This window comes from Myotis brandtii, unplaced genomic scaffold (genome assembly GCF_000412655.1).
Source record: "Myotis brandtii unplaced genomic scaffold, ASM41265v1 scaffold65, whole genome shotgun sequence".
Taxonomy (NCBI): Eukaryota; Metazoa; Chordata; class Mammalia; order Chiroptera; family Vespertilionidae; genus Myotis; species Myotis brandtii.
Genome location: NW_005370516.1, coordinates 770,153 through 782,170, shown reverse-complemented (window position 1 = coordinate 782,170; position 12,018 = coordinate 770,153). Strand labels below are relative to the sequence as shown.

The following is a 12,018-nucleotide window of genomic DNA, read 5'->3' as shown; positions in this document are numbered from 1 at the left end:
CCATCAAATCTGCTGCTTAGGTCTACCTGGTTCAACCAGAAGATTTGCTCATGTTTCTTGGAAGTTAATACTTACCTGTGATGGCTCTGAAGTGGTTTCATTTGTGACTCCAGTGACACTTACAGGGGAGACTTCAACTGTGACATCGTCTAGGCCTGGGATAGATGACAACTGAGAAAAGAAAATTCATGTTGGTATAAGAGGATAATAATAGGTGCTTAAACATTGTAAATCTCTAAGTGTGTGTTTTAAATAGCTGTTATGTTTTTAAGCCTATAGAAACAAGTTTATAAAATCTCATTTTTGGTGTTTGAAATTCGCCATGCCACAAACTACTTAAAACGGGAAAGGCAATCACAAATAAAATATTTTTGAACAATTTCTTACAAATCTAACTTAGATTATAAACATTCTTTTCCCAGGAATTACTTTGAAAATATAAGAAATCCCAGTGTAGTAATGAGAGCATGGGCTTTGGAGTCAAAGTGTCTGCTTTTAGGTCACAAGCATGTGACCTTGTATAAATCTTCGTAGGCCTCAATTTTCTCACCTGTAGAGTGGGGATAAAAAAAATTTACCTCACTAAAATGTTAAAAGATTATTACTAAACATACTTTGTAAAAACAAAGTGCTGTGTAGCACTTTTTTAAAAAAAATCCTCATCTGAGGATATTTTTTCAATTGATTTCATTGATTTTTAGAGAGAGTGGAAGGGTGGGAGAGGGAGTGGGAGAAGGAGAGGGAGAGAAACATCAATGTGAGAGACACATCAATTGATTGCCTCCCACACTTGCCCCGATGGGAGCTAGGGATCAAACCTGCAACCCAGGTATGTGCCCTTGACCCAAAATGGAACCGGAGACAGGTGTGTAGGCTGACGCTCCAACCAGTTAGGCACACGGCCAGGGCTTTGTAGCACATTTTAAGTATCCATTATTTGAGAAATGACAAAACTCTTTTTCTAAAGATATTTATTATTATTTTTTTAAAACTTCCAAGACATATTGTTGTTTTTTAATTTACTGATTTTAGAGAGAGGAAGAGAGAATACTGATTTGTTGTTCCATCTATTTGTGCATCCATTGGTTGATTCTCCCATGTGCCCTAACTAGGAATCTAAACAACTGAGCTACTTGGCCAGGGCTGACAAAACTCGTCATCACATTTTAATGTCTGACACAGCTCACTCTTTTCTTCTTTCTTTAAACATTTACCACTGAATGCTACTAAAATGTGTTTATTTTTCATGCACAAAAGATGGGTGTGCTGTCAGTGGTTGAGCATTTCAGGTTGGAGTTGCACAATCCATGCAAAACCTCTTTTCCAAAATCACCTACATATCAATGATATACATTTGTCAGATGTTTGGCTAGTTTCGGAGATTAACTCTATGACCATTGAAATAATTAAGGTTAACTTGTCCACATAGTAACTTAATTTATGACCTTGGACTCTAACTCAAGAATTCCCCAAACATTAAAACAAGACACATAACTATAATAAAGAATAATGAAAAAAAATATTAATAAGACCTGAAGCAGTGGTGTTTATTGAGAACTGTTGACTGATGACAGGACTTAGCACAGTGGCTATGGCCCAAATAGTTTCAAGTGGGCATGGCTGCTACAATTTCTTGCACATATTCAAGGCCAGGTATCCTAAATTTTCCAAGCTAAAGAAATGTTCTGAGAGAAATATAGTGGCTGAAGTCTATCAGAAGATATAGAAAGTATAAACTAGACATCCTAATCCTTATGCTAAAAATATTAGTCATTTTACTTCCTAATAAATATGTAATATTTTTTCAGATTTTTTTTGATAAAATGACAAAGTCACAAAAATATACTAGTGTTTCCCTTACTTTATAAACAGAAAAAACCGCACAAAATCTGCAAGGTTTCAAATCAAAACACCCATTTTTGCTAGTTATCTTTTGTAATTTCTGACATCAAAATGTGTATTCTCCAATATGTATTTAATTTATTTGTAAATAGGAAATAGTTGATATTTTCTCCAAATTTTGCTCTGGAGACATCTCAAGTTTTATATATTTTTACTGTGTTATCAAATGATTACTATTAAGAAAACTGAAAAATTTCCATCAAATGAAGCAAATTATGTAATAGCTCAATTTGTTAACATGTTACTCACACTTTTGACTAGAATGAAAGAAATCTCAATCCATATGTACATTTATTTATTTATTTTTTAATATTTTTATTGATTTCAGAGAGGAAAGGAAAGGGAGAGATAAAAACATCAATGATGAGAGAGAATCATTGATTGGCTGCCTCCTGCAGGCTCCACACTGGGGATGGAGCCCATAACCCAGGCATGTGCCCTTGACCGGAAACGAACGTGGGACCCTTCAGTCCGCAGGCCAATGCTCTATCCATTGAACCAAACCAGCTAGGGTCATGTGTACATTTAAATAGACTCAGGCTCATAATAAATTTCTTTTCCTTTTTAAATTATAATGAATTAAAAAAAACACCAAAGAACATTGTATCACCTCAGGATGCAGGAGCTGTTTAATTAGTTATTAAGTGCAATTGAAGTATAACTGAGAAAGTTGATAAGTGTACAGCAAAGTTTTTCCCATAAATTATTCAGAAATACAAACCTTTGCATCTAAAATATTGAGAGTTGTTTCAATTTGCTGGATACGAAGAGAAAGGTCTGCCAGCTTCTGGAAAAGATTAGAAACAAAAGAATGAAGTCTGATTAAAATAAACTTACGGTTAACAAAGGGCAGATTGGAAAATAATAAAAACTATGGTTTAAGTATGTAATTTTCTAATATACTACTCTCTCATTTACATGAGTAGGAATAGGAACTAAAGTATCCTATTATTTTCATTAGCATGCTTCACAATTATTTTATAAAACTGTTTCACAGATAAGAAGTTACATTTACAGCCTTATCAAACTCATTATCAGAGCCACAATCAATACTGGGATCAGAATGTAAACTCCTCCCAGGACAGTTTCTGTTCACTGCTTTTCCCCAGTGCCCAGGATAGTACTTGATACTTACTAGGAGCCTAGTAATTATTTGTTGATGAATGAAGAAATTCTTCACAGAAAACAGTAATAAAAAATTAACACAAGACAACCTGGAACAGTATCTGCCTTTATAAATTACTTTAACACGTAAGTATATACAATTAGTTCTAAATTCAAACTTTTCAAGTTTGAAAAGTAAAAGGAGATGAAATTGAAAGGTGAGCAGTTCATGTTGAAAAGAATTAAAAAAAAAAACCACACACACACACACGAGTTTTAAAAAGCAAAAGGAATCAATCTACCATCAAAATCCCAAATAAACTAGAACCATAGGCTTATAGTGCTCTAGTTACTCTGCACAATTAAATTATCTATATCTATCTATATCTATCTATCTATCTATCTATCTATCTATCTATCTATCTACCTATCATCTATCACCACACAAAAGTAACATCATAAATTATGAACCATAAGAACATTTATTTAAAGTGCCCTAATCCTAAACATTATTATATTTAGTGACAGTGCAAGAGCAGTTTGCCAGTTTTCTAGTTGGCCAATACACAGCAATTTGACTGCTTTCTAGGATATTATCTCGTAAGCAGATTTGGTCATTTTGCCCATATTTAGAAAGAGAGAAAAACTAAAAGCCACCACAGAGTAGTTAGTGCTTTTTCACTTATTTTTAAGATGAGCATCTTGATATTTTTAAAGATATAACTCACAAATAAAACATCAAAATCTAGTTTTAATGGCATTCAAAGCTAACTTTAACTTTGATTTCTAGGATTTGTTTACAGAAGGCTTTTATATAAAGGTAACACAGATTTATAAAATACCGTATATATGAATTCCTCCCCAAATTATAAGTGTTTTCCTAAAAATCATGAAAATTACATATTGGTCAATTTAATCAATCTTTTAATTCATTACAGAAGCTTAGCAATTGCAGAAATCCTACAGCAAATTAATGTGTAAACTGAATGATAATTTCTGACTTTTATGAATGATAATTTCTGACTTTTACATATCATTTGAAATTTCACACCAAATGTATGAAGTAGGAATTATCATTATGATAATTTTTAGCTGAGAATAAATAGTAAGTCTTCAAACAAGTGAAATAATCTGAGCTCAAATACTGCAATTCCAGGTACTTTTTTTTTTTCAAGGTACTTTTTTGAAAGAATTTTACATTGTTTTGAAAGAGTTTTACACTGTTAAAACATGATGCCAGCCTAGCCGGTGTGGCTCAGTGGTTGAGTGTCGACCTACGAACCAGGAGATGACAGTTCAATAACTGGTCAGGGCACATGACGGGGTTGTGGGCTTGATAACCTGTAGTGTGTGTGCAGGAGGCAGCCGATCAATGATTCTCTCTCATCATTGATGTTCCTATTTCTCTCTCCTTCTCCCTTCCTCTCTGAAATCAATAAAAATATATTTTAAAAATACACACACAAATAAAACATGATGCCATAGGTGATTATGTGTCAATGTAGATTGTAACAAATTGGTTTTAACAAATCCCTCCCGCTGGTGGGGGATGCTGATTAGCAGGAAAGATTGTGCGTGGAGGAGAGGGGTTAGCAAGTATATGGAAACTCAGTGCTTTCTGCTCAGTGTTTCTGTGAAGCTAAAACTGCTTTAAAAAATAAAGCTTATTAATTAAAAAAGATGGAAATTACTGAGTATTTCCTAGATAAGATTTTTCTTATTCAAAGCTAATAAATAATAAATTCTTTTCTTACTAAGACAAAGGATGCTACTGTGCTATAAACACTGGGGATCAAATTTTTCTGATCAAATTTCCTAAGACAGATGCTGTTTATTTGAAATTATTTAAAAATTGGTATTAAGTTCTTTTCAAGGTTAAATCATAATACTAAATTGTCCTTCAATTAATACTCAATGATTCATATTTAAAAATCGATATTAAATTTTTTCAGGGTTAGATCATAAAACTAAATTGTCCTTCAATGAGTAGTCAGTCAATGATTCATACCAGAGAGGCTAAGGATTAAAATACAAGTCTTAGTAAAGAGGAAATGAGAATGAAAACATTTATTTTGAAAATTACTTGTTGATACGGAAGATTAAAGAGGCTTGGACAAAAAAAGTTATACAGTCGGCCCTCCATACCTACAGGGCCTGCATCCTTAGATTCAAACAAACAGGAACAAAAATATTAAGGAGAAAGTTATGCGTTGCTAACATTTACTAAGTAGATGGACTACAATGGTTGTGTCTGCACTAAATATGTACTTTTTTTTCCTTGTCATTATTCCCTAAATAACACAGCACAACAATTATTTACATAGTATTTACATTGTATTAGGTATTTTAAGTAATCTAGAAATGACTTGAAGTGTACAGGAGGATGTGTGCAGATTATATGCAAATACAATACCATCTATATATATAAAAGCCTAAACAACAGAATGACTGAACAACCAGTCACTATGACACGCACTGACCAACAGGGGGCAGACACTCAACGCAGGAGGTGACCCCTGCTGGTTAGTGCACTCCCACAGCCAACCTCCCGCGGCCCCGATCGGCCCAATTGCAGGCCAGGCTCGAGGGATCCCACCCGTGCATGAATTGGTGCAGTGGGCCTCCAGTTTTACATAAAGGACTTGTGCATCCCCAGATATTAGTGTCTCTGCAGGTCCTAAAACCAATCTCCCGTGGATACTGAGGGATGACTTTACTTTCTAGAGCAGGGGTGGGCAAACTTTTTGACTCGAGGACCACAATGGGTTCTTAAACTGGACCGGAGGGCCGGAACAAAAGCATGGATGGAGTGTTTGTGTGAACTAATATAAATTCAAAGTAAACATCATTACATAAAAGGGTACGGTCTTTTTTTTTTTTTAGTTTTATTCATTTCAAACGGGCCGGATCTGGCCCGCGGGCCGTAGTTTGCCCACGGCTGTTCTAGAGCAATAATTCTCATTTTTTTTTGGATGCAGATTCATGTGGTATATTAACCTTTGGCTTTAGCACTCATTTTACCTACTCTCATCTACTTTATCAAAACCTCACCAAACCCTACCTGCTTTGGCTCAGTGGATAGAGCATTGGCCTGCAGACTGAAGGTCCCAGGTTCTATCAAAACCTCACCAAACCCTACCTGCTTTGGCTCAGTGGATAGAGCATTGGCCTGCAGACTGAAGGGTCCCAGGTTCGATTCTGGTCAAGGGCATATGCCGGGGTTGTGGACTCAATCCCCAGTAGGGGGCGTGCAGGAGGCAGTCGATCAATGATTCTCATCATTGATTCTATCTCTCCCTCCCTCTCCCTTTCTCTCTGAAATCAATAAAAATATATATTAAAATAAAAAAACCTCACCAAAATAAAATGATATTTTTTAAAAAAACAATACAAGATCATAGGAATGATTTATTCATGCAAGACATGAAAGACACTGATCTAAACATCAATATATTCTTATCTAAACATCCTTGATATCTAATCTAATAACAACCACAATTGTGAAATACAGTAGTCCCCCTTTCTCTGTGGTTTTAGTTACCCAGGTCAACCATAGTCCGAAAATATTAAATGGTAAATTCCAGAAATGATTCATAAGTTTTAAATTGCATGCCATTCTGAATAGCATGATAGAATCTTGATATCACCCATCTAGTGCATTTTATTAAAGTGCAAAAGAAGATGAGAAGAAAAAATACGGAGTGAATAGTTAAACATGGAAACAAAAATAAAATCCTGTAGATTTTTTCAGATTTGTAAAATACCTAAATCTGCTAAAAGAAAAACAGTATTTTAAAATAATGGATCTCTTGGTATATCACACTGGACTGCACATGTCCTAGAAGTCAGAAAGAAGAGCAATTGCTTGTTTTTATTAAGCTTCATCTGACACATACGCTCAGAAGTTGTAAAAGTTGTAAAAGCAGTTGTAAACATGTAGCATTACATAGGGTTTTAAGCAAAACATTATTTGGTTGTAGATTAAGTCCAATGGTGGACTTAAAATTGGATGGAGAAGATAAGCACTACAGCCCTAGCCAGTTGGCCCAGTGGACAGAGCGTTGGCCTGTGGACTGAAGGGTCCTGGGTGAGATTCCAGTCAAGGGCATGTACCTTGGTTGCAGGCTCCTCTCTGGTCTGAGCCCCCCTGGTTGGGGTTCATGCAGGAAGCAATCAATAGATGTGTTTCTCTCACATCGATATTTCTCTCTGTCTTTCCCTTTCTCTCCCATTCTCTCTAAATATCAATGGAAAAATATCCTTGGGTGAGGATTAAAAAAAAAAAAGATAAGCACTATAAAGTTTTTTAGATTATGTGAGAATTCTAAGCACTTCTGCCTATACTTAAGCTTTTTTTTAAAAAAAAGCATTTTAGAATATTTAAAAATGATTAAAACCTCAGTGTTCTAGGCATGTTACAAGTCTGAGTCAAAATAACACATCTGACTGCTCTGTTTATACGGTACCTTTGACTTTAAAGTTCACTATAAAATGTTAAATTTCTGCTGAGTTTTATTTGCAATGTGCACAGAACTTGCATTGTGCCCCGCACCCCCCCTTACCCCCATTTAAATTTGCAGTCTCAGTAAGATTTTGCTGATTAGGGCCAGAATAGAAATGCTTACAGGGGATCTGTGAAGGAAGAAGAGATGACCCTAAGTAACTCTGTAACTCTGATTCAACTACTTTCCTTTCTCCATCTTCTAACTTCTCTCCTACCCTGGTTCCAATCATTAGAGTTACAAAGTAGCCTGATATCCAAAAAACTTTTTTAAAAATCTAGTTCTTCACTTTTTTCTTTATTAAAGAACTCTAAAAACTAGTATTAGTGATGAAGAGAGCCCCAACAATTTCTTTGAAATTTAATTCCAGGTTGAATTTAGCAGTGAATGAAGTTGTTACAGCTCAGTTCAAACTGGATTATGTGAAAAACAAAAACAACAAAAATAATAGATTCTCCCTCTCCCTCAGTTCACTTCCAGTTAAAATAACACGCGAGGTTCACTTTTTTGTGAAGGGAAACACAGTCATTTGGTTACTGTTTGAGACTTTAACTAAACAAGGATTAGTAGGTGCTATTAACAATTTACAATATAATTCGAAAAACCACATCAATCTTAATGTGGGAGAGAAAATGGCACTTTATGTTTAAATACATATATTACATCTATTAAAAAGACATTACATCAAATGGACATGGCATAGCAAAAAAAGAGAATACAAATCTAAACAGTTATAAGTGTCGGCTGGTGCACTGAAGGGTCACAGGTTTGATTTGGGGCACATGTGGTAGGCAAATAATCAATGTGTCTCTCTCACATCGATGTTCCTCTCTCTCTCTCTCTCTCTCAGAAAAAAAAAATCAATGGAAAAAATATCCTCAGGTGAGGATTACCTAAATAAATAAATAAATAAATAAATAAATAAATAAATAAATTTTGAAACAGCTATAAAGAGGACACCACAGTCTCACTTGAAAGTGATGTAAACATACCTCTTATTCATTACAGAAGGTGCAATATAACAGAACAGTGAGACATTTTTGCATTTTTCAGTTACTGGCTCAGAGTCGGAATCCCAGCTCTGCTACTTTCTAGCTGTATGTGGGCAAATTAGAGCAGCGACTGCAGCTATAAATACCATGCACTCAAATATATGTTGAATGAGTGAATGGATGACTAAGCAAATGGTTTAAACTTCTCTACATCTTCGTTTCTGTAGTTCTAAAAGAGAGAAAACTGGATCTCTCCCAAAAGGCTGGGCTGTGATGATTAAATGCATGCAAAGCACTTAGTACAATGCCTAACACAGAACAAGCCCACAATAAATATTAGTTAATGTCATCGTACCAAGCAAACAGCCTACATATATATCCACACTGCTGAAATATGGATTATAAAACATGAGTTACTATCAACTTAGATGATCATCCATTAAGGAGAAAAAGGCAATAAACAACATTTAAACTTCATGAGTTTTTGGTCTAGTTTTGTGTCTAGAGTTCAAGGAAGAACAAGGGACTATCGAAACAGTCAAAACAGTTGATGGGAAGTTTAGAAAGAAACACAAGGAAAGAAAAGAATGGATCATGAGGCTCTGATGATTAATAAGCAATCAATAAACAAGAGATGGTTATTGTATAAATAGCACTCACTCCTCAGTGAAAATTGTCAGGCACTACTAAGTTGAGGGTCTGTCCTTGGCCCAGAGAAGGTCAATCAAGTTGCTTTCATAGGTCTGTTTGTTGTTGTTTATTTTATTTTTTAACTGGTGAGGAGAAATATGGGGATGGAGTATTTGCTCCTTTCTGCTAACAATCCTGGAATAATCTCTCTTCAGATACTTCACCTTACCCTGACATAAAAAAATAAGGGACTAAATCCTTGGCTTATTGCTTTTTAACCAGTCAATGCTATATCCCATTTAGAGAGGCAACAGTGTAAAGTAAAACTCAGGGAAGCAAGCACCTAGTCTTTGGGTGATAAAATGAATTGAGCTCCTTAATCTATCAACAATCATTTCACTTCTTTTTGTCTTAGAGAGAAGACAGAAGAGATTTTGATAACTAGACAAAAACAGCAGCTGGAATCTATAAGTGAAAATAGTTTTCCTGTCTCCATGCAATTTTTATTAATAAATCACCCAACAAAAACTCCACTTATTAAGGTTATACCTTATATGAAATACAAGACAGAATGAACTGAATACTGTTTATTTAATCGGCTCACCTGATTGTGAATTATCAAATTTTACCCTTTTCTCCTTTCTTAAACCCAATTTCAACCCATGTTTCTCCCCATTCTTCTTTTTTTGGCCTTTATTTATTTATTTTGATGATTAATTTATTTTTTATTAAATTATTGGGGTGACATTGGTTAATATGATCATATAGGTTTTTAGGTGTGGGTTTCTATGTTACACTATCTGTATATTGCACTGTGTGCCCACCATGCAAAGTCAGATCTTCTCCCTTCACCATATATTAGGTCCCCTTAACCACCTCCCTCCCTCTGGCAAGCCTTTATTTTTCAAGGACAGGGATCCCTGGATCTAGCAACTAATGCTTAATTGGGTACTGAATCTTCACTTCACAAGTCATTTATTTGCAGACAGTATTTTTATTTCCATAATGAGATTTGATGCCAAAGTTATGTTTTAGGCTATCTTCTTAACCATTTTTTTGGGTCAAGGAATGTAAAGTAATTTTAATGCAAACTGAAACAATGTGTACCTAAAAATGTACATCTATGGGGTAAGAGAAACAGCCAATTTGAAAAAAAAAGACGCTTTCAACTGTGATGTTTTGGAATTCCTTCTGTTCTCTTTAATCACAATACGCCTTACTGACCGTACTTCCCAAAAGCCTCTAGAAAATTCAGCAGGGAGAGGGGGTACAGGATTGATGGAACAGAATCAAAGAGGACTTAAAGTTTGTTAGCATAATAACTGAGTGACCAGGTCATGATATGCGAACAGACTATCATTCTCGTTTTATTCGTTTGCTGCCTTCAAAAGTGCAAGGTGATTTCTAGGCTGCTCACGAGACCGGATCCCAGGACCTACCTCCTCACAGACTGTGGAGAAGCGGTTGAGGAACTGCACCGTGTGCACCACAAACTGGTTTAGAAATGCCACCGTTCTTTTCTGTTGGATAGCTGGCACCTGCGTTATGTGAAAGAAAGAGGTGATTCGTACAGGAGGAACGTACACTGAGCAATCCCTTTGGCGTGTGCGACCAGGGGTGCTTTGCTGTGTGGTATGAGCCCCTTGGGGTCCTCTGAGTAGCCCTGAACTTGCTTTCCTGCCCCGTGGGGGTGGGGCGTCCCAAGATGACGGAGGCCACCGAAAAGTTCATAATGGGCTCTGGATTCACAAGTACGAACTTGCCGGTGAGGACCACACACAGAAACACACAAAAAACCTGGGGGCCGAATACAAGAGGGAGGGTTAGAGGTCACAACCGGCTCACGTCGCCAGTGCGTCACCCTTGAGCAGGCAGACTCGTGACATGGGAAGCGAAGGCTGGGAGAGGCACGCTAACCTCTTAAGCAGCTCGGGAGGGACCCCGTTCGAAGGTGGACAGTGGGACTCTCCCACCCGAGGTCGGCAGAAGAGCGACCTGCGGTCAGGGACAGCGGGAGGCATGGGAGACGGGGTCTCCCTGAAAACCGGGCGTCCCTTCACCATCCTCCTCCCAGGTCACCGGAAGTCCAGCTCCTTCTTTTACAAACCTTGGTCAGGTCAATGCCTGACCCCATGAGAGGAAGCCCGTCCTCATCCATCTCCTCAGCGGGCAGGGGACCCAGGCATCACCCACAAACCCTCCCCGCTGTGGTCCATCCAACCCCGCAATAGTGTTAGAACGTCTCCCCAAGTCCTCGCCTCCCGGGCCCTTCCTTCCGGAAGGAAACGCCTTCGCACGCCAATCACTCAGCGGTTCTCGGAGAGTCCGCCCTCTCGCCTGGCATTCTGGGATTGGTAGTTCTAGTTCCAGATTGTAACGTCAGTCCAGGGGGCGTGAGGTGGAGCGAGGCTGCGGTTCCAGCAGGAAAACCTTAACAACGTGGCAAAAAAAAAATTGCGACTGTTTGAGTTCTCCCTGCCTAGTCCTGTTATCTAAGTAGCTCATTTGTTAATCAAATAGTCACTTGTTTATCAAGGGAAAATAGCGTTCAGTATTGGCTTTGTCAGGGAACCATTATAGAGGCAGCTGCACCCTCTGATCCAAGAGTGGCTCCACCAAGTTCCTTTACCAGGAAGCACACTCAGCATCTCAGCATCAATGCACCACAGGTTTGAACTAAAAGCGCATCTGGGCTTTATCTCAAGTTTTTTGTGCATCCGTTAGCAAGGTATGTCCTAAGGCAGTGGTTCTCAACCTTGGCTGCACATTAGAATCACCTGGGAATCTTTTTAAAATCCTGATTTCTGGGCCTCATCCTCCAGAAATTGTTTGTTACTAACGTTGTGGCCTCGCCCCATAACAAAGAAACAGAATTTCCGGAGGGTGAG

The 12,018-nt window shown here is 37.4% G+C and overlaps 1 protein-coding gene across 3 annotated transcripts in view; it reads right to left on the bottom strand.

The window, feature by feature from the left end:
* The window catches only part of CCDC53 (coiled-coil domain containing 53), a 38,307-nt gene extending 26,901 nt beyond the window's left edge, over positions 1 to 11,406 (bottom strand). For 2 of the 3 annotated variants that reach the window (XM_005880721.2, XM_014528744.1), the window contains exons 1-4: positions 11,238 to 11,406; positions 10,570 to 10,668; positions 2,624 to 2,689; positions 76 to 171 (exon numbers count right to left, since the gene is read on the bottom strand). In XM_005880721.2, coding sequence (XP_005880783.1) covers positions 76 to 171; positions 2,624 to 2,689; positions 10,570 to 10,668; positions 11,238 to 11,288 — 312 coding nt within the window. In that variant the 5' untranslated portion in view covers positions 11,289 to 11,406. The remainder of the gene's footprint in view (positions 1 to 75; positions 172 to 2,623; positions 2,690 to 10,569; positions 10,669 to 11,237) is intronic. The other variant, XM_005880720.2, reaches the window with a different exon arrangement.
* Positions 11,407 to 12,018: the final 612 nt, after the last annotated feature.